The sequence below is a fragment of the Erythrolamprus reginae genome, chromosome 4 (genome assembly GCF_031021105.1).
Source record: "Erythrolamprus reginae isolate rEryReg1 chromosome 4, rEryReg1.hap1, whole genome shotgun sequence".
Taxonomy (NCBI): Eukaryota; Metazoa; Chordata; class Lepidosauria; order Squamata; family Dipsadidae; genus Erythrolamprus; species Erythrolamprus reginae.
The window spans coordinates 63,261,075-63,284,790 of NC_091953.1; the positions used below are offsets into that span (position 1 = coordinate 63,261,075).

At 45.2% G+C, this 23,716-nt stretch overlaps 1 protein-coding gene across 5 annotated transcripts in view; it reads left to right on the forward strand.

Annotated features, from left to right (window-relative positions):
* IGSF5 (immunoglobulin superfamily member 5) overlaps nt 1–23,716 on the forward strand; it is a 44,288-nt gene that overhangs the window by 5,126 nt on the left and 15,446 nt on the right. For all 5 annotated transcript variants that reach the window (XM_070750472.1, XM_070750469.1, XM_070750470.1 and 2 more), the window contains exon 3: nt 13,594–13,917. In XM_070750472.1, coding sequence (XP_070606573.1) covers nt 13,594–13,917 — 324 coding nt within the window. The remainder of the gene's footprint in view (nt 1–13,593; nt 13,918–23,716) is intronic.

A 23,716-nucleotide genomic window follows, 5' to 3' on the forward strand; every position in this document is an offset into this window, starting at 1 on the left:
CCTGTCTCTGGGTCGGAAGAACCACGCGTGCAGAATGAACAACCTACAGATCGGCCGGGCTCCCGAGTTCTTCGACCCGGAGAAATCCTCCTGGGACGCCTACATAGCCAAGTTCGAGATCTTCCTCGAGGCAGCGGGAATAAGGGACGCCGACGCCGAACGAAAGCGGGCCATCTTCCTGAACTACTGCGGTCCAGAAATCTTCGACCTCGCCCAGACGCTCACCGACCCGCTGCCAGCCAAATCCATCGCTTGGGACGTCCTGCAAGCCAAGCTCGCGAGCCATTTCAAGCCAACGAAACCAGCCGTCGTTTTCCGGCACCAATTTTCCAGAATGGCTCAGCTCGAATCGGAATCCATCAATCAATTCGCAACGCGACTTCGAACGGTGCTTGCAAAATGCAAGTTTGATAACCCGGAAGCTCGCCTCACCGATGCCTTAATCTTCGGCATGAGAAATGCCACGGTCAGGAACAAACTCCTCACCGAAGACGAGACGACCCTACAGGCAGTAATAAAACTGGCTCAAACCGCAGAGGTCGCCGACGCTGCTGCCAAGGAACTGGAGGAGCACGACAAGCGGGAGGTCATCGCCAAGATCGACTCCACGTTTTTCCGCGCCGAGGCCCCAGACGACCTCAGCCCACCAGCTCTCAATGAGGACAGCTGTTTCCTGCTGCAACAGGACCAGCCAAGACATCCCAGGTACCCTCGCCCCATCGCCCCCTGCGCCGGCTGCCGAGGAAACCATCCGCGCCAATGATGCCCTTTCCGGGATGCCATTTGCCGCCGCTGCAACCGACGCGGCCATATCGCCGAAGCCTGCAGAGCAGCTGTGCCTGAAGAAGCCTTCTCCACCCCGCGTCCTCAGCGTTTCCAGAATCAAACACCTCAACCGCGCGAAAACCGGCCTTTCCGGTTTTCCGGCCGCAAGAACTACCCAACCGCTAACCGCGACTACTCAAGAGGTAACAATCAATTTTCCGTGAATAACACGGCAACAAAAAATGGGGGCAAAATTGTAATTTCCCTGCTTTTGAACAACAAACCATGTTCTATGGAACTTGATACGGGGTCTAAATACACCATTATGCCGTGGGAAAAGCTTAAACTATATATGCCTAACCTCTCCAAATCTGAGCTAGTACAAACCTCGTTGGTAATTAGAGATTTTCAAGGGGGAATAATTCATGTTTTAGGCCAAGTGAATGTACCTATCGTGTTTAAAAATGTTAAATGTACCCTACCAATGATTGTTGTTACAGGGGCTAAAAACTCCCTCCTGGGGTTGGCTTGGATGGAACCTTTGGGAATTGAAATTTCTGGTATTTGTACTGTTAACTCTGATAGCATGCCTAACATTTTACAAGAATTCCCAGAAGTGTTTAGCCCCACCTTGGGATCGTATAAAGGGCCCCCGATCTCGTTTTCTATTGACCCCAAGGTCCCGCCTGTACGGCTCAAACCTCGCAGGGTACCCCTTCCGCTCCTCCCCAAACTAGACCTACAGCTGGATAAGCTCATAAGCCAAGGCATTTTAATTCCTGTAGAGCAGGGGCCATGGGAAACACCCATAGTCACGCCTCTGAAACCTGATGGCTCCTTAAGGGTTTGCGCTGACTATAAATCTACGCTCAACAAAGCCCTCCAACATCACCCTTACCCCATTCCTGTGGTACAACAGCTCCTTCACTCCCTGGGGGAAGGAAAAAGGTTCGCAAAAATCGATTTAGCGCAAGCTTACCAGCAGCTCCCTGTCGATGAACCGACAGCACGCGCACAGACAATTGTAACCCACAGGGGTGCCTTTAAATGTACCAGATTACAGTTTGGAGTAAGCATAGCCCCAGGGATATTCCAAAGCATAATGGAACGATTGTTATCAGGGATTAAAGGGGCCATTCCCTATTTTGATGACATCTTAATTGCAGGGGAAAACCAAGAGCAGCTCAACAAAAGAATAAGGGAAGTACTTCAGAGATTACAGGACAAAGGGCTAAGAATCAAACCTGACAAATGTGTGTGGGGAACCAACAGTGTAGAATTCCTAGGTTATAAGATTGATGGGGAAGGTATCCACCCCACTACTGAGAAATTGAGAGCCATTAGAGAAGCCCCAGAACCACAAAATAAGACAGAATTGCAAGCTTTTTTAGGCCTTCTTAACTTTTACTCCGTCTTTTTAAAACAGAAGGCAACAGCAGCAGAGCCTCTACACCGTTTGCTCCAGAAAGAAACCCCTTGGACATGGGGGAGAACTGAACACGAAGCCTTTATACAAATTAAACAGTTGCTAACTTCTAAAAGTGTGGTAGTCCAATATAGTACTTCGCTACCCATCAGGCTTACGTGCGATGCTTCCCCATATGGCGTGGGAGGGGTCTTGGCACACGTTTTGCCAAATAATACAGAGGCCCCATTTGCCTTCTTTTCGAGAACAATGACCAATACCGAGAGGAATTACAGCCAACTCGATAAGGAGGCTCTAGCTTTAGTGGCAGGAGTGAAGAAGTTCCATAATTACCTCTTTGGCAGGAGTTTTGAATTGGTTACCGACCACAAGCCCTTACTAGGCCTTTTAGCCCCCAACAAACCTACTCCCCCATTTATGTCCCCAAGGTTAATCAGATGGGCTCTTTTCCTCTCAGGATACCAGTACGAGCTCATTCATAAAGGAGGTAAAACCATCAACCATGCAGATGGTCTCAGTAGGTGCCCCATGGCAGAGTTAGTAGAGGATCCTGCCCCGTCTGCTGATGTCCTAATGATAGAACTTGAAGACAATCCACTAACCACTGCAAGGGAAGTGGCTGCACACACGCACCAAGACCCAATCCTAAAAAAGGTGGTAAACTGTGTACTTAAGGGGTGGCAGAACGACTCTGTGGAACCTGAATTGTGTGATTTCAAAACCAAAAGACTAGAATTGTCATATGTGAAAGGTTGCCTGTTGTGGGGTGATAGAGTAATCATCCCTGGAACTCTAAAGACCAAAGTACTCAAAATGTTACATGTGGGCCATCCTGGGATTGTCAGGATGAAGGGCCTAGCTAGGGGGCACTTATGGTGGCCAGGTTTGGACAATGATATTGAAAACTGGGTAGCCAAATGTGATCCATGCCAAGAGTCACGGCCTAACCCCCCCCAAAACAACTCCAGCAGAGTGGGAACAACCGGCAGGCCCATGGTCTAGGGTCCATGTTGATTTTGCAGGGCCAGTGGGGTCACAATACTTTCTAATAGTAGTTGATGCATTTTCCAAGTGGGTGGAAATCATAGCAATGAACAATATAACTACGAGTGCCACCATTAAGGTTCTGCGCCGTTTGTTTGCCACCCATGGTTGCCCTGATATCTTAGTGTCTGACAATGGGCCCCAATTGACAGCCAGGCAATTTGAATTGTTCTTAGATAATTTAGGAATCAGACATGCGCTCATCTCACCTTACTCACCCTGGGCTAATGGTTTGGCAGAACGTTACGTTCGGGTGGCAAAGGAAGCCTTACGCAGATCAGGCCCTGGAGATGTACAACAGAATTTGGACCAGTTTTTGTTAACCCAGCATATTACCCCAAACTCGCACACGCAGATAAGCCCTGCTGAGATACTGATGGGAAGGAAACTGAGCTCCCCCCTGGATAGGTTACACCCAAGGTTTTGTACCAAAAATCCTATGTATGTAAACCCTGAGAGACAAATGTATTTGGGGCAAGATGTTTTTGTAAAGAATTTTGATGGGGGTGTAAATTGGATGAAAGGAAAAATTGTACAACAGACCGCTCCAAAAACATACATTGTTAAGTTAGAGGATGGTCGAATGTGGAAGCGGCACATTGACCATGTATGTAAGCGCATGGGAGAATCATCAGAACAACCCGTTGAAACAGATTCTCCCACTTTAACAGACTGTAACGCGCAACCCGATTTAATAGACTGGCAAATGGACTTATCGGGTCAGGAAGGATCCTCCAGCGACGCCGAACCATCTTCATCCTCCGAGGTCGGTCTTGTGCCGGTCAGATCAACCCAGCAGGCCGGAGCCCAAACCAGGCCCCAGTCGCACCGGGAAAGCGCAAACGAACCGACCTCCACCGTCGGCAGCGAGGACTCAATTGAACTGCGCAGGTCGGAGCGAGCCTCGCGAAGACCCAGCAGATTGGAGGACTTCGTCACGTGGCTTTCGTGATTGATGTATCCTGACTAAGGAGGGAGGGGTGTTGTATCCTTGTAAATAGTTGGTTCCATGTGGAAACGCTGTCTGAGCGAGAATCAGGAAGTCGCTCCTGATTGGCTCAGACGCGGCTGCTCTCGCTCTGGCGGGAACCACAAATGTATAAAAGAAGCGGTTTCTCCCAGGTAGAGCAGACGGTCTCCGCTGAAGTCACTTATCCTTCTGAGCTGAAATAAAGGAACCGTTCTCACCTAACCCTGTCTCTGGGTCTACTTCACATGGCTTATGCATTTTCTTTCAACCTCTTTCAATACAAATTGGGTGCTCTGTGTTGGAGCTCCATTTTCGCTAACCCACTGCGTTTCCCCCCACATCTGGGCAGTAGCCCACCCCTGTTTTTGTCCCCTAAGAAGGTACATCTGGCAGGACCCAGGGGAAGAAAATTCTCAATGGAGTCTGAGACGGTTAGATGCTGACACTTGTCTGACCGTAATTCACTCTTGGACATCCACTACAAGGTTTCCTCATCTGCTGATCCTCTGTGGGTGATTCTCCACTGCCAATGGCCTCCTGGCCCTCCACACCCAGCCTATCATCCCGGCTGGTTCCCCGAGGCACATTTGTACCCCATTGATTTAATCTATGGGACACATATCTGCACTATTGGGGGTGATAGGCACCAGGTGTTGCAGGGGCACCAGGGGTGGGGAGTTATGGCAGGTGGATGGCAGATATCTTGTAAATGTGGGAGCTGGGGCGCAGGAATTGCAGGGGCATTGGGAATGGTGTGTGGCTGGAAGACATTTCAGAGGTGCTGGGGAGGCGGCAAGGATTGTGTGTCTGTGTGTCTGACAGGGATTGCTGCAGCACAGGGCGCGGGGAGCATGCAGCCAAAGGAGCTAATAGTAGATATTCAAGGCAGGGTTGTATTGACTTTCTCCATGCAGAAAATGGCATAGGTTAGGGTTTTTTCATTGCATAAATGACTGAAAAGTCTTTCTTTATCGTTTTGTAATTTACATCACCTTTATAAGTTGCTTGAATAAAGATAAACTATTGATATGTCTACTTACGTTAAAAAAGAAGCAAGCTTTACATGGGTGTAATTACTTTGCCTCATGCTATACAGCAGATATACAGCGTATGGAGCCATATCTGCTGGCACACAAGCCGTTGCCCTAGCTCAGCTCCAATATGCATGAGTGTTCTAGCCAGCTGATTTTTGGCTCGCACAGAGGCTCTGGGAGGGTGTTTTTGGAGCTCTCTTGGAGTCTCCGGGGGGAGGGAGGGTGTTTTTACCATACCCTGGCTCCAGGGAAGCCTTTGGAGCCTGGGAAAGGCAAAACTCAAGGCTACTGGGCCCACCAGAAGTTGGGAAACAGGCCAGTTCCGACCTCCAGAGGGGGGTTTGGGGAAGCTGTTTTCGCCCTCCCCGGGCATTGCATTATGGGTGTGGGCACACGCTCTTTCGGCACCCGAGTAAAAAAAAGGTTCACCATCGTTGCTATACAGTGATAATATATGTTAGTGTTCACTGACTGCTTTACAGTTACTTTCATAAGAATACATACAATTTATGCTAATTGATTAAAATCCTTTATGAAAGATTGGGAGAAAAAACAAACCAAATTTAAGGTAGTTGGAAACCACCTTACTCCTAGAACAGACAAAACTATTGTTAGTTAAAGGAGTGTATTCAATCACATTCAATCACTTTCAGTCACAGTAACATGCCATTTGCTTGGAGCAATTCCATACAATACATACCCCTCAGCTGTTCCGTTTTTATGTATGATTTGTTTGGGTTGTATGATTGTTTTTAATAAGGGTTTTAATTTTTAAAAAAATATTGGATTTGTACTTTGTATTGCTTGTTGTGAGCAGCTCCGAGTCCTTGGAGGGGGGCAGCATACAAATCTAATAAATTATTATGATTTGATTTGATTTGATTTGATTTGATTTCCGCCCCTCTCCACAGACTCCGGGCGGCTCACAACAATAATGAAACAGTATACAACAAACCTAATATTTAAAAAGTATCTAAAAACCCATTACTTTAAAACCATTCAACGCAAGCATACCATACATAAAACTATATAAGCCTGGGGGAAATGTCTGAATTCCCCCATGCCTGATGGCAGAGGTGAGTTTTAAGAAGTTTGCGAAAGGCAAGGAGGGTGGGGGCAATCCTAATCTCCGGGGGGAGCTGGTTCCAGAGGGTCAGGGCTGCCACAGAGAAGGGTCTTCCACTGGGCCCCGCCAAATGACATTGTTTAGTCGACAGGACCCGGAGAAGGCCAACTCTGTGGGACCTAACCGGTTGCTGGGATTCGTGCGGCAGAAGGCGATCCCGGAGATATTCTGGTCTGATGCCATGAAGGGCTTTATAGGTTATAACCAACACCTTGAATTGTGACCGGAAACTGATCAGCAACCAATGCAGACTGCAGAGTGTTGTTGTGACGTGGGCATACCTAGGGAAGCCCATGATTGCTCTCGCAGCTGCATTTTGCACGATCTGAAGTTTCTGAACACTTTTCAAAGGTAGCCCCATGTAGAGAGCATTACAGTATAATAATAATACTAATACTAATATTATTATTAGTATTAGTATTATTAGTATTATTACAAATTATTGCAATCTTGATGAACACCCAGGTGGCATTCTCATGATCCGCCAACTCTGGGAAAGGGGCAGGGGCAAGACGTCGCATCCCCCTTCCCCTCCTGTGACAAAGGGAATCCTGCTGGAATTCTCACTTCCTGGAAATCCTACATTGAAGTAATATCAACTCATTTTACGGATGGGAGACCTCAAGGTTGAGTCCCTGCCTGTTGTTGGGAAATAGCAACTCATAGGTGTTACTTTGCCAAGAGCTCAAGAAGACTTGCTTGTTAAACCTACAATTCTGGGATCACCTGGTGGTCTCCTATCCAATTACTCTAATTCGGGGTGCTTGTTAATAGTGCCCTGTGAAGGAAATATGGTGGATTGAGACTGAGGACGCTCTCAGCCTGATCTACCTCACTTCCATGTGTACAATTTTGGGATCGGCTGGTGGTCTCCCATCCAAGTACTCTGAGGGTGCTTGTTCACAGTGTCCTCTAAAGGCAATATGGTGCATTAAGACTGGGGATATAGGCTCTCTTGCAGCCCAGTTTACCTCTCAGTGCTGATATAACCCATTTTAATAAATAAAATTTAAAAATCCAACCACTACCACCCACCCACAAAAGAGGCCAGAGATGTGTGGTTTGTGGACCTTCAATTGTACCAAACGTACAGTTCCGAGCATCCCCTCCTCCCCCCACGATTGAGAAGACAGGAGTCTTGGATCAGCAACCCCCTCCACCCACCATTCCAGGCTTCTGGGCAGCATTGGCCAACCAGCTTCCCCCCCCCAATTTCCAGGAAAGTGGGAAGAGAAGAATGCCTCTGGGCATGTGCAAAGTGCTCTAAGACTTTTTACAAAGGAAGGAAGAGAAGAGATAAATATACCCAGACAACATATAGCATGGGTATATGCAGAGAATTCCCAAGCTTTGTGCAAAGCAGGAAGAGAAGAGTGCCTTTGGGCATGTGTAAAGTGCTTTTAGAGTTCAGTTAAAGTATGTCTCAGAATACACAAAGTGCTCCCAGGCTTCAGGCAAAGCAGGAACAGAAAATTACCTTTGTGCATGTTCAGAACACTTTCAGACTATGTGCAAAGGGAGAAGAGTGATTTGGGAACAGTTTACTGTGGGACACATTTCCATGTGATATGTACTTTGCCCTGTAAATGTTCAGCCTTAGTTAATCATACTGCCACCAGATTTTTATTATCCGGAAGCACGTGTCAAATTGGTAATGTGAAATGATTGCTTGTTTTTATTACTAACATGGACAGGAAAATATTTCACATTTCATGTATATCATCTGTCTTCACTGTATATTATCACTATATTTCCAAGTCAATGTCTCTTCCATTTTCTTTGTTCAAATAGAAGTGTAACCGCCCGTATTCTTAAGTTTTCACACATGCTTTAGATTTTATAACTTGATCCTGTAACTGTTTTCAAGTCCTACCTGTCTTGTTCAAGTTTTAGCAATGTAAGCAGAAAATCTCAGGGACTGCCTTCTGCTGCATGAATCCCAGCGACCAGTTAGGTCCCACAGAGTGGGCCTTCTCCGGGTCCCGTCAACTAAACGTTTGGCGGGGCCCAGGGGAAGAGCCTTCTCTGTGGCGGCCCCGGCCCTCTGGAACCAACTCCCCCTGGAGATTAGAATTGCCCCCACCCTCCTCGCCTTTCGTAAGCTCCTTAAAATCCACCTCTGCCATCAGGCATGGGGGGACTGAGATAATCTTTCCCCCTAGGCCTTTACAATTTATGCATGGTATGTTTGCTTGTAGGTATGATTGGTTTTAAAATAAGGGGTTTTTAGTTGTTGTAGTATTGGATTTACATGCTGTTTGAAATAGACCCAGAGACAGGATTAGGTGAGAACGGTACCTTTATTTCAGCTCAGAAAAGGTAAGTGACTTTCAGCTAGTACCGTCTGCTCTACCTGGGAGAAACCGCTCCTTTTATACATTTGCGGTTCCCGCCAAAGCAAAGAGCAGCCGCGTCTGAGCCAATCAGGAGCGACTTCCTGATTCTAGCTCAGACAGCGCTTTAACAAGGAACAAACTATTTACAGAGATACAAGGTAGCCATTACAGGATACAACACCCCTCCCTCCTTAGTTTGGATACATCCATCACGAAAGCCATGTGACGAAGTCCTCCAATCTACTGGGTCTCCGCGAGGCTCGCTCCGACCTGCGCAGTTCAGTTGTGTCCTCGCTACCGACGGTGGAGGTCGGCTCGCTGTTGCTCCCCCGGCGCGGCTGGGGCCTGTTTTGGGCTCCGGCCTGCTGATTCGGCCTGGCAGACACAACGCTGACTTCGGAGGAGGAGGATGGAGAGGCGTCGCTGGAGGATTCTCTCTGACCCGATAAGTCCCTTTGAATGTCTATAAAATCGGGTTGCGTGTTAAAGTCTGTTGAAATGGGAGAGTCTGTGTCAGCGGTTTGCTCCAGGGAGTTTTCCATGCGTTTTCGTACGTGGTCAATGTGCCGCTTCCACATTCGACCATCCTCCAGTTTTACAATATATGTTTTAGGAGCAGTTTGTTTAACAATAATTCCCTTCATCCAGTTTACACCTCCATCAAAAATTTTCACAAACACATTTTGACCCAAATACATTTGTCTTTCAGGGTTTACATACATTGGGTTATTTGTACAAAACCTTGGGTGTAACCTATCTAGTGGGGACCTTAGTTTCCTTCCCATTAGTAACTCAGCAGGGCTTACGTGCGTGTGGGTGTTTGGGGTAATGTGCTGGGTTAGCAAAAACTGGTCCAAATTTTGTTGTACATCACCAGGGCCTGACCTGCGCAATGCTTCCTTTGCCACGCGAACGTAGCGTTCTCCCAAACCATTAGCCCAGGGCGAGTAAGGCGAGATGAGTGCGTGTCTGACTCCAAGATTATCTAAGAACAATTCAAACTGCCTGGCCGTTAATTGTGGCCCATTGTCAGACACTAGGATATCAGGGCAAATGGGTAGCAAACAGCCTGCGCAGCACCTTGATGGTGGCACTTGTGGTTATGTTGTTCATTGCTATGATTTCCACCCATTTGGAAAATGCATCAACTACTATTAAGAAGTATTGTGACCCCACTGGCCCTGCAAAATCAATATGGACCCTGGACCATGGCCCCGCAGGTTGCTCCCACTCTGCTGGAGTTGTTTTGGGGGGGTTAGGCCGTGGTTCTTGGCATGGATCACATTTGGCTACCCAGTTTTCAATATCAGCATCCAAACCTGGCCACCATAAGTGCCCTCTAGCTAGGCCCTTCATCCTGACAATCCCAGGATGGCCCACATGTAACATTTCGAGTACTTTTACCCTTAGGCTTTTAGGAATGATCACTCTATCCCCCCACAGCAGACAACCTTTTACATATGACAATTCTAGTCTTTTGGTTTTGAAGTCACACAATTCAGGTTTCACAGAGTCATTTTGCAATCCCTTAAGTACACAGTTTACCACCTGTTTTAGGATTGGATCTTGCTGCGTGTGTGCAGCCACCTCCTTTGCAGTAGTTAGTGGGTTGTCCTCGAGTTCTATCATTAAGACATCAGCAGACGGGGCAGGGTCCTCCACTAACTCTGCCATGGGGCACCTACTGAGACCATCTGCGTGGTTGATGGTTTTACCCCCTTTATGGATGAGCTCGTACTGGTATCCTGAGAGGAAAAGGGCCCATCTGATTAGTCTTGGGGACATAAATGGAGGAGTAGGCTTGTTGGGGGCTAAGAGACCTAGTAAGGGCTTGTGGTCGGTAACCAATTCAAAACTTCTCCCAAAAAGGTAATTATGAAACTTCTTCACCCCTGCCACTAAAGCTAGAGTCTCCTTATCTAGTTGGCTATAATTTCTTTCAGTATTGGTCATCGTTCTGGAAAAGAAAGCAATTGGGGCCTCTGTATTATTTGGCAAAACGTGAGCCAAGACTCCTCCCATGCCGTAAGGGGAAGCGTCACACGTCAGCCTGATGGGTAGCGAAGTACTATACTGGACTACCACACTTTTAGAAGTTAATAATTGTTTTATTTGTACAAAGGCTTCGTGTTCAGTTCTCCCCCATGTCCAAGGGGTTTCTTTCTGGAGTAAGCGGTGTAGAGGCTCTGCTGCTGTTGCCTTCTGTTTTAAAAAGACGGAGTAAAAGTTAAGAAGGCCTAAAAAAGCTTGCAATTCCGTCTTATTTTGTGGCTCTGGGGCTTCTCTAATGGCTCTCAGTTTCTCAGTCGTGGGGTGGATACCTTCCTTATCGATTTTATAACCTAGGAATTCTACACTGTTGGTTCCCCAGACGCATTTATCAGGCTTAATTCTTAACCCTTTGTCCTGAAGTCTCTGAAGTACTTCCCTTATTCTTTTGTTGAGCTGTTCTTGGTTTTCCCCTGCAATTAAGATGTCATCAAAATAGGGAATGGCCCCCTTTATCCCCGATAACAAACGTTCCATTATGCTTTGAAATATCCCTGGGGCTATGCTTACTCCAAACTGTAATCTGGTACATTTAAAGGCACTTCTGTGGGTCACAATTGTTTGCGCGTTTGCTGTCGATTCATCGACAGGTAACTGTTGATAAGCTTGCGCGAGATCGATCTTTGCAAACCTTTTCCCTTCCCCCAGGGAGTGCAGGAGTTGTTGTACCACCGGAATGGGGTAAGGGTGATGTTGGAGGGCTTTATTTAGCGTAGATTTATAGTCAGCGCAAACCCTTAAGGAGCCATCTGGTTTTAGAGGCGTGACTATGGGTGTTTCCCATGGTCCCTGCTCCACAGGAACTAAAATGCCTTGGCTTATGAGCTTATCCAGCTTCAGGTCAAGTTTGGGGAGGAGCGGAAGGGGTACCCTGCGAGGTTTGAGCCGGACAGGCGGGACCTTGAGGTCAATAGAAAACGAGATAGGGGGCCCTTTATACGATCCCAAGGTGGGGCTAAACACTTCAGGGAACTCCTGTAAAAAATTTAGGCATGCTATCAGAGTTAACAGTACAAATACCAGAAATTTCAATTCCCAAAGGTTCCATCCAAGCCAACCCCAGGAGAGAGTGCTTAGCCCCTGTAACAACAATCATAGGCAGGGTACATTTAACATTCTTAAACACGATAGGTACATTCACTTTGCCCAGAACAGAGATTATTCCCCCTTGAAAATCTCTAATTACCAATGAGGTTTGCAATAGCTCAGATTTAGATAGGCTAGGCATGTACAATTTAAGCTTTTCCCATGGCATAATGGTGTATTTAGACCCCGTGTCAAGCTCCATAGAACATGGCTTGTTGTTTAGTAGTAATGAAATTACAATCTTGCCCCTATTTTTTGTTGCCGTGTTATTCACGGAAAATTTAGTGTTACCTCTTGAGTAGTCGCGGTTAGCGGCTGAATAGTTCTTTCGGCCCGAAAAACGGAAAGGTCGGTTTTCTCGTGGTTGAGGTGTTTGATCCTGCGGTCGTTGATGGCGCGGAGTGGAGAAGGTTTCCTCCAGTGCAGCTGCTCTGCAGGCTTCGGCGATGTGGCCGCGTCGGTTGCAGCGGCGGCATATGGCGTCCCGGAAGGGGCATCGTTGGCGCTGATGGTTTCCTCGGCAGCCGGCGTAGGGGGCGGCGGGGTGAGGAAATCTGTGTTGTCTCGGCTGGTCTTGCAGCAGGAAACAGCTGTCCTCGTTGCGAGCTGGTGGGCTGAGGTCGTCTGGGTACTCGGCGCGGGAAAACGTGGAGTCTATCTTTCCGATGACTTCTTGTCTTTCGTGTTCCTTCAGCTCTTTCGCAGCGGCGTCGGCGACCTCTGCGGTTTGTGCTAGCTTAATCACTGTTTGTAGGGTCGGTTCGTCTTTGGTGAGGAGTTTGTTCCTGACCAAGGCGTTTCTCATGCCGAAAACTAAGGCATCGGTGAGGCGAGCTTCCGGGTTGTCAAACTTGCATTTCGCAAGTACCGTTCGAAGTCGCGTTGCAAATTGGTTGATTGATTCCGCTTCGCGCTGAGCCATTCTGGAGAACTGGTGCCGGAAAACCATGGCTGGTTTTGTTGGCTTGAAATGGCTCGCGAGCTTGGCTTGCAGGACGTCCCAAGCGACGGATCTTGCTGGCAGCGGGTCGGTGAGAGTCTGGGCGAGGGCGCGGATTTCTGGACCGCAGTAGTTTAGGAAGATGGCCCGTCTCCGATCGGCGTCGGCGTCCCGTATTCCTGCTGCCTCGAGGAAGATCTCGAAGTTGGCTAAGTAGTCGTCCCAGGAAGTCTTCTCGGGATCGAAGAACTCAGGAGCCCGGCCGATTTGGAGGTTGTTTATGTTGCACGCGTGGTTTCTTTCATCCGTTGTCGCCAGTGAAATAGACCCAGAGACAGGGTTAGGTGAGAACGGTACCTTTATTTCAGCTCAGAAAAGGTAAGTGACTTTCAGCTAGTACCGTCTGCTCTACCTGGGAGAAACCGCTCCTTTTATACATTTGCGGTTTCCGCCAAAGCAAAGAGCAGCCGCGTCTGAGCCAATCAGGAGCGACTTCCTGATTCTAGCTCAGACAGCGCTTTAACAAGGAACAAACTATTTACAGAGATACAAGGTAGCCATTACAGGATACAACACTGTTTTTATTGTTGTTGTTGGCCGCCCCGAGTCTACGGAGAGGGGCAGCATACAAATCCAATAAATAGATAGATAGATAGATAGATAGATAGATAGATAGATAGATAGATAGATAGATAGATAGATAGATAGATAGATACATACATACATACATACATACATACATACATACATACATACATAAATACTTTTACTGTTATTGTGTTGATATAGTTTTAATTCTTGTTTGTTTGCTTTACAGATTCTGGCTTTGGCTATGCCATCGTAGAAGGCCCTCAAAATGTAACTGTTGATGTAGGTTCAATGGCTCAATTTAGCTGCACAGTAACAGATGGGTGGAAAATTTTGATATGGCTTTTCAATGGAAATCCTAAGGTATCCGTTTTGAGTTCTGGAGAAACTATTGTAACAGATGAGCGATATACTCAGAAAGGTTCTAACATAAGTGGTAGCAGGTTTACTTCAGAACTCATGATCCATAATGTTCAGTTGACAGATTCTGGACAAATCAAATGTAGCCTCCAGAAAAATAATGACAATAGATATGCATTTCTTTTTGTACAAAGTAAGTATGCTTTTCTATCTTTATTCATTTAGTTTGTTGTTGTTTTAAATTAGGCTTACTGCAAAAATTGTTCACTAATTGTTTTAAATTGGATTTCCCCCCTATTTTTTCGGTATTTTCTTCTGTAAAATCAGAAGAAGATTTTGCGGGATCTTTAACTGCAACATTTTTGTGAGATAGCAGAAACTTCAGTGAATTACACTGACTTGCACGGATATAAAATTCCTTTCACAGAATTTTATATCTATGCGAACAAAAGGCTATAAAGTTTCGGAAAACTGAGACATTATTATGGAGGGATTGTGGATGGAAGCATATATCTGTAACTTATTTTCTCTTTTTAGTTTGTATATATACTGTGCGTTATTTGCTGTTCAAAACTGTATTAGGGCAAAACAACACTGATATGCTACTGGGAATGAAGAAGCAGTGTGGAAAAGAAACATAGGTAGAACTTAAATTATGACTGGTCACTTACCAACTCTTTTGGGTTATGAAGGACCCCTCCCACTCAAAAAAGCTACTTTACAACCTGGTATTGAAGTTATGAAATCACATGGCTGTGTTTATACTTTTGCCAGAAATTGGCATTCTCTTCCAGTTTCTGGCAAATACCAGGCGATACCAAACAATGGATTTAAAATAGAACAGAACAGAATAGAATAGAATTCTTTATTGGCCAAGTGTGATTGGACACACAAGGAATTTGTCATAGGTGCGTATTCTCTCAGTGTACGTAAAAGAAAATATAGATTTGTCAAGAAACATGTGGTACAACATTTAATGATTGTCATGGGGTCAAATAAGCAATGAAGAAACAATCAATATTAATAAAAATCTTAGAATACAAGCAACAAGTAACAGTCATACAATCATAAATGAGAGGAAATGAGTGAGAAGACTAATAGTAATAGTAATGCAGCCTTAGTAAATAGTTTGTGTCTAGTTGTCTTGGTGTGCAGTGCTCTATAGCTGTCGTTTTGAGGGTAGAAGTTGAAACAATTTATGTCCAGGATGTGAGGGGGTCAGTAAGTATTTTCACTCTTTTTGACTTGTGCAATGTACCAGTCCTCAGTGGTAGGCAGGTTGGCAGTAACTGGTTTTTCTGCAGTTCTGATTATCCTCTGAAGTCTGTGTCTGTCTTGTTGGGTTGCAGAACCGAACCAGACAGTTATAGAGGTGCAGATGACAGACTCAACAATTCCTCTGTAGAACTGTATCAGCAGCTCCTGGGGCAGTTTGCTTTATAACTGCTCTGTTTGCTTTGCTTTAAACTTCCTCATTCATATCATGACCACTGCAAAAAAGGTGATAAAATCAGATTGGTCTCATGATGACTCATTTTATAACCATTACTTTGATTTACAACCATAATAGTAAGGTTCAGTTATGGTCATGTCACTAGCTACCTATAGAGAATATACAGTATATGGCTAGCTCCTAAGAGACCCTAAAAATCCATTTTGGATTTCAAGTTGTCCATCAATAGAGATTGAAAATGCATTTCAGAGAGGAATGCCTCATTTATTCCCTCCAAAGAAAATGTGCTTTTATCTTGTCTTAATAAAACTTAATAAATTTAATAGGTAATTATTTAAAAGTGCCTTAAAATTCTTATTTAGTTCTATGGGCTGGAAGAATGCATTTTTGTGATAACTGAAGTAGACCCAGAGACAGGGTTAGGTGAGAACGGTTCCTTTATTTCAGCTCAGTAGGATAAGTGACTTCAGCGGAGACCGTCTGCTCTACCTGGGAGAATCCGCTTCTTTTATACATTTGCGGTTCCCGCCAGAGCAAGAGCAGCCGCGTCTGAGCCAATCAGGAGCGACTTCCTGATTCTCGCTCAGACAGCGTTTCCACACGGAACCAACTATTTACAAGGATACAACACCCCTCCCTCCTTAGTCAGGATACATCAATCACGAAAGCCACGTGACGAAGTCCTCCAATCTGCTGGGTCTTCGCGAGGCTCGCTCCGACCTGCGCAGTTCAATTGAGTCCTCGCTGCCGACGGTGGAGGTCGGTTCGTTTGCGCTTTCCCGGTGCGGCTGGGGCCTGGTTTGGGCTCCGGCCTGCTGGGTTGATCTGACCCGCACAAGACCGACCTCGGAGGATGAAGACGGTTCGGCGTCGCTGGAGGATCCTTCCTGAACCGATAAGTCCATTTGCCAGTCTATTAAATCGGGTTGCGCGTTATAGTCTGTTGAAGTGGGAGAATCTGTTTCAACGGGTTGTTCTGATGATTCTCCCATGCGCTTACGTACATGGTCAATGTGCCGCTTCCACATTCGACCATCCTCTAACTTAACAATGTATGTTTTTGGAGCGGTCTGTTGTACAATTTTTCCTTTCATCCAATTTACACCCCCATCAAAATTCTTTACAAAAACATCTTGCCCCAAATACATTTGTCTCTCAGGGTTTACATACATAGAATTTTTTGTACAAAACCTTGGGTGTAACCTATCCAGGGGGGACCTCAGTTTCCTTCCCATCAGTATCTCAGCAGGGCTTATCTGCGTGTGCGAGTTTGGGGTAATATGCTGGGTTAACAAAAACTGGTCCAAATTCTGTTGTACATCTCCAGGGCCTGATCTGCGTAAAGCTTCCTTTGCCACCCGAACGTAACGTTCTGCCAAACCATTAGCCCAGGGTGAGTAAGGTGAGATGAGCGCATGTCTGATTCCTAAATTATCTAAGAATAATTCAAATTGCCTGGCTGTCAATTGGGGCCCATTGTCAGACACTAAGATATCAGGGCAACCATGGGTGGCAAACAAACGGCGCAGAACCTTAATGGTGGCACTCGTAGTTATATTGTTCATTGCTATGATTTCCACCCACTTGGAGAATGCATCAACTACTATTAGAAAGTATTGTGACCCCACTGGCCCTGCAAAATCAATATGGACCCTAGACCATGGGCCTGCTGGTTGTTCCCACTCTGCTGGAGTTGTTTTGGGGGGGGGTTAGGCCGTGACTCTTGGCATGGATCACATTTGGCTACCCAGTTTTCAACATCATTGTCCAAACCTGGCCACCATAAGTGCCCCCTAGCTAGGCCCTTCATCCTGACAATCCCAGGATGGCCCACATGTAACATTTTGAGTACTTTGGTCTTTAGAGCTCCAGGGATGATTACTCTATCACCCTACAACAGGCAACCTTTCACATATGACAATTCTAGTCTTTTGGTTTTGAAATCACACAATTCAGGTTCCACAGAGTCGTTCTGCCACCCCTTAAGTACACAGTTTACCACCTTTTTTAGGATTGGGTCTTGCTGCGTGTGTGCAGCCACTTCCCTTGCAGTGGTTAGTGGGTTGTCTTCAAGTTCTATCATTAGGACATCAGCTGACGTGGCAGGGTCCTCTACTAAATCTGCCATGGGGCACCTACTGAGACCATCTGCGTGGTTGATGGTTTTACCCCCTTTATGAATGAGCTCGTACTGGTATCCTGAGAGGAAAAGAGCCCATCTGATTAACCTTGGGGACATAAATGGGGGAGTAGGTTTGTTGGGGGCTAAAAGGCCTAGTAAGGGCTTGTGGTCGGTAACCAATTCAAAACCCCTGCCAAAGAGGTAATTATGGAATTTCTTCACTCCTGCCACTAAAGCTAGAGCCTCCTTATCGAGTTGGCTGTAATTCCTCTCGGTATTGGTCATTGTTCTTGAAAAGAAGGCAATTGGGGCCTCTGTATTATTTGGCAAAACGTGTGCCAAGACCCCTCCCACGCCATATGGGGAAGCGTAAGCCTGATGGGTAGTGAAGTACTATATTGGACTATCACACTTTTAGAAGTTAGCAACTGTTTAACTTGTATAAAGGCTTCGTGTTCAGTTCTCCCCCATGTCCAAGGGGTTTCTTTCTGGAGCAAACGGTGTAGAGGCTCTGCTGCTGTTGCCTTCTGTTTTAAAAAGACTGAGTAAAAGTTGAGAAGGCCTAAAAAAGCTTGCAATTCTGTCTTATTTTGTGGTTCTGGGGCTTCTCTAATGGCTCTCAATTTTTCAGTAGTGGGGTGGATACCTTCCCCATCGATTTTATAACCTAGGAATTCTACACTGTTGGTTCCCCACACACATTTGTCAGGTTTGATTCTTAGCCCTTTGTCCTGCAGTCTCTGAAGTACTTCCCTTATTCTTTTGTTGAGCTGCTCTTGGTTTTCCCCTGCAATTAAGATGTCATCAAAATAGGGAATGGCCCCTTTAATCCCTGATAACAACTGTTCCATTATGCTTTGGAATATCCCTGGGGCTATGCTTACTCCAAACTGTAATCTGGTACATTTAAAGGCACCCCTGTGGGTTACAATTGTCTGTGCGCATGCTGTCGGTTCATCGACAGGGAGCTGCTGGTAAGCTTGCGCTAAATCGATTTTTGCGAACCTTTTCCCTTCCCCCAGGGAGTGAAGGAGCTGTTGTACCACAGGAATGGGGTAAGGGTGATGTTGGAGGGCTTTGTTGAGCGTAGATTTATAGTCAGCGCAAACCCTTAAGGAGCCATCAGGTTTCAGAGGCGTGACTATGGGTGTTTCCCATGGCCCCTGCTCTACAGGAATTAAAATGCCTTGGCTTATGAGCTTATCCAGCTGTAGGTCTAGTTTGGGGAGGAGCGGAAGGGGTACCCTGCGAGGTTTGAGCCGTACAGGCAGGACCTTGGGGTCAATAGAAAACGAGATAGGGGGCCCTTTATACGATCCCAAGGTGGGGCTAAACACTTCTGGGAATTCTTGTAAAAAGTTAGGCATGCTATCAGAGTTAACAGTACAAATACCAGAAATTTCAATTCCCAAAGGTTCCATCCAAGCCAACCCCAGGAGGGAGTGTTTAGCCCCTGTAACAACAATCATTGGTAGGGTACATTTAACATTTTTAAAAACGATAGGTACATTCACTTGGCCTAAAACATGAATTATTCCCCCTTGAAAATCTCTAATTACCAACGAGGTTTGTACTAGCTCAGATTTGGAGAGGTTAGGCATATATAGTTTAAGCTTTTCCCACGGCATAATGGTGTATTTAGACCCCGTATCAAGTTCCATAGAACATGGTTTGTTGTTCAAAAGCAGGGAAATTACAATTTTGCCCCCATTTTTTGTCGCCGTGTTATTCACGGAAAATTGATTGTTACCTCTTGAGTAGTCACGGTTAGCGGTTGGGTAGTTCTTGCGGCCGGAAAACCGGAAGGAACGGTTTTCGCGCGGTTGAGGTGTTTGATTCTGGAAACGGTGAGGATGCGGGGTGGAGAAGGCTTCTTCAGGCACAGCTGCTCTGCAGGCTTCGGCGATATGGCTGTGTCGGTTGCAGCGGCGGCAAATGGCGTCCCGGAAAGGGCATCGTTGGCGCGGATGGTTTCCTCGGCAGCCGGCGCAGGGGGCGACGGGGCGAGGGTACCTGGGATGTCTTGGCTGGTCCTGTTGCAGCAGGAAACAGCTGTCCTCGTTGAGAGCTGGTGGGCTGAGGTTGTATGGAGCCTCGGCACGGGAAAGCGAGGAGTCGATCTTGGCGATGACCTCCCGCTTGTCGTGCTCCTTCAGTTCCTTGGCAGCAGCGTCGGCGACCTCTGCGGTTTGAGCCAGCTTTATTACTGCCTGTAGGGTCGGCTCGTCTTCGGTGAGGAGTTTGTTCCTGACCGTGGCATTTCTCATGCCGAAGATTAAGGCGTCGGTGAGGCGAGCTTCCGGGTTGTCAAACTTGCATTTTGCAAGCACCGTTCGAAGTTGCGTTGTGAATTGATTGATGGATTCCGATTCGAGCTGAGCCATTCTGAAAAATTGGTGCCGGAAAACAACGGCTGGTTTCGTTGGCTTGAAATGGCTCGCGAGCTTGGCTTGCAGGACGTCCCAAGCGACGGATTTGGCTGGCAGCGGGTCAGTGAGTGTCTGGGCGAGGTCGAAGATTTCTGGACCGCAGTAGTTCAAGAAGATGGCCCGCTTTCGTTCGGCGTCGGCGTCCCTTATTCCCGCTGCCTCGAGGAAGATCTCGAACTTGGCTATGTAGGCGTCCCAGGAAGATTTCTCCAGGTCGAAGAACTCGGGAGCCCGGCCGATCTGTAGGTTGTTCATTCTGCATGCGTGGTTCTTCCGTCCGTCGTCGCCAGTGAAGTAGACCCAGAGACAGGGTTAGGTGAGAACGGTTCCTTTATTTCAGCTCAGTAGGATAAGTGACTTCAGCGGAGACCGTCTGCTCTACCTGGGAGAAACCGCTTCTTTTATACATTTGCGGTTCCCGCCAGAGCGAGAGCAGCCGCGTCTGAGCCAATCAGGAGCGACTTCCTGATTCTCGCTCAGACAGCGTTTCCACACGGAACCAACTATTTACAAGGATACAACAATAACAATATTCAATTATTATAATGATGTTAATATGGAAAATGCATCTTTATCTTAACATACCAGAAAACAATCCAGTCCTTCTATTGGTACCTTTTCCAATGCTAAATTTAAATTAAACTTCACTTTTAAAAATGTTTCTTTCTTTATTATTTGTCTTTAAAATGCATCAATATTTTTGAAAATAATAATTTAAATTTGAGGCCATAAAATGTAAAGAGAAATGAAGAAAATTATTTTTACCCAAATAGTTCAAAGATATCAAAAATACCAATTTGATAATGAAAAACAATCAAACAATTGAAATAGTCTGTTAAGCCCTTGGAGGATCTCCTCCTTCACACATTTCCTAGATAGAAAATAATCATTTATTAGTTTAGTCCATGTATATTTCCAACTACAGTAAGATATCAAATGGCTTATACAATGAAGAGAGTATTTTAACTTTGACCCCATGAGCCAATATACAGTGACTTGTTTAGCTGACATAGATGGATTCTCTAAATCTCAGTCTGCAACAATGATTGTGGCTGTGTATGAACCTTCACCAAGTAAGTGAATAACTTATCAGTGCAGTTCGTGTTTGTTCAAATTTTCAGTGCACTCTTAATACGTATCCATAAAATATATAGAATTTAGTTTACCCAGTACTTTCAGGTTCATGGATTATGAGCCTCCTCAGATATGCATCAATTTGTCTGTGTAAGATGTGAAATTAACCCTGGAATTGTCTTCTCCACTCTGTTACCTCCCAAATTTGTGAGACAATATTTCTCATCATCTCCAATTACCATAGAAACAACTGTGGATGATTTTATCTAGCATTTGGAGGGGATTAGTTTGATAAAGATTAATCTTGGAAGATGCTCCTATTACCATTTTGGTAATATACAGTAATAAGAGGTTTGGTTTAGTGAGATAAAACCACGCAAGAAGGATAAAGGAAGAGATAACTCAATTATTATCGGGCTTGCTAATGGCAGCCTCCATGTTTATTTTTGACTACAGAGCATTTTTTGAATGAGTTATGAAAAAATAGGTTTCCCCATTATTCTATCTGGAAGTATAACTAACTCATTTTTATCTCAGTCATGAGGAAATGTTCTCATGAAACGTAGTAGACTACTTCAACTTCTTCTCCTCTAATTTTATTGATTTGCTGTAACCTGCTGGTACAATCTTAGTTGCTTTAATCTAATTGGACTATTGTACTCTTTCATGTTCAGCATGATAATTCCACAAGTATTCCATCCCATCTATCCTTCAAAGTGATATTGTCAGCATATTAAGAACTGCTGAAATTTCTCCCAGTACTTTTCACTTCTTCTAGTTCAGCATTTCTCATAATATAAGTTAATAAATACAGTCTCAGCACACCAATGTTCCAATTTTGAATCAATTGCTTCATATTCTAATTCTTATTTCTAGCAGCCAAATTTTTCAGCAAGCAAACCAGGTGGGCTAGTAGACTCACATTTTTTAAGTGCTTTTCACAAGTTGTTGAGAATTGGGTCATTTAGAGTAAAAAATCAATCCAATGGATTGTTTTACAGATAGTCATTGACTTACAACTATTTATTTATTTATTTATTTATTTATTTATTTATTTACTTACTTACTTACTTACTTACTTACTTACTTACTTACTTACTTACTACCACACTGTGGACGTGGCTTATTTTGTTAGTGTGGCTTGCTGGCCATGTGACCAGGTGGAATGGCTTGATCATGTGACAAGCTAAAAGGTGGCCAACTTGATATCACTCATGTCAAGGGTTTGGGTTAGGGTTTGGGTGCCTGGCCTTCCCTATCTATTTACTATTACTGAACATCCAGAATATACTATTTAATTCTATGTATATATGCCATATGTGTACATACATACTACACACAGGCACACAAAAATATACACTATGTACTATATAAAGTGTATGTGTATGTACACACGCACACACAGATCTTCTAAAATTATACGCATTCAACCTCATTTACTGTGATAGGAAGAACATACCCAGAACCTAGAAGGGAAGAAAAGAAAAAAAATCCATTTTTTAAAAAAATTTGGTACTATGTACCTGACCAAAATTTTTCTACCGGTTCTGCATATCTGACCGTACCCGTAGGAGTCATCACTGTTTAGTGACCATTCAAAGTTGCAACTGCATAGGATCGGTTTTTACATTTATAACCGTTGCAGTATTTCCATGGTCACATGATAAAAATTTGGGCATTTGGCAACTGGCATGTATTTACGACAGTTGCACTGATGTGGAGTCATGTGGTCACCTTTCATAAACTTCCCATCTGGCTTCTGACAAGCAAAGCCAGATTTGTTTAATGACTGCATGCTTCACTTAACAGCACAGTGGCAAAAAGATCATAAAATGAGGTGCAACTCACTTAACAATAGCCTCACTTAGCAGTGGGAATTGTGGTCATTCAATCATTGTTTTAGTCAACGACACCCGTACAGTTAGTCCTCGAATTTCCACTTTTAATTTATGACAGTTTGAAATTACAGTGGCACTGAAAAAAAGTGACTAATGATCCCTTTTTTCATACTTATGACCATTGCAACATCCCTATGGTCACATGATCAAAGTTTGGATGCTTGGCAACTGTTTCATATTTATGATGGTTGCAGTGTCCTACGGTCATGTGACATTCTTTTGTGACCTTCAAGTAAAATCAATGCGGAAACCAGATTCACTTAACAACTGTGGTGATTCAATTGTGGCAAGGAAAGTTGTAAAACGGGACAAATCCACTTAACTGTCTTGCTCAGCAACAGAAATTTCAGGCTCAGTGTGTGGTTGTAAATTGCGGACTACCTGTATTTACATTTTGTCTTTTAATTGTGGAGTTAAAATACCAAGTTTCTTTATCCTGGAATTTTTAAAAAAACCTTCTGTCTTTTAAAGTACAGTGGTACCTCGGTACTCGACCACAATTCATTCCAGAAGTGTGGTCGAGAACCGATTTGGCCGAGTACCGAATTTATTTATCCCATAGGAAATAATGGAAATGGATTTAATTGGTTCCCAGCCCCTGTTAACTCGCTGGGAACCAATTAAATCTATTTTCTTTATTTCCTATGGGATAAATAAATTCGGTACTCCAAGCTGCAGGAAGGGTGGGGGCGGCTGCAATCCCGGCAGCTTTGGGGGGCTCCTTTCCTCAATGCTTCGTATTATTACCTGTAAGCAGCTGCAAAAACTTTCTCCTTCCCAGCGGCGGCAACGGCGGCGGCTTCCCTTCGAGGAGCAACAGCACTGGGAAAGTCACGTAATGAAGGGAAGCTGCTGAAGCGGTGGCAACTGCTGAGATGGCTCCGGCGGCTTCCCTTCATCCTGTGACGTTCCCAGCACTGTTGCTACTCGAAGGGAAGCCGCCGCCGTTGCCGCTGCCGGGAAGGAGAAAGTTTTTGCAGCTGCTTACAGGTAATAAGAGGAAGCAATGAGGTAAG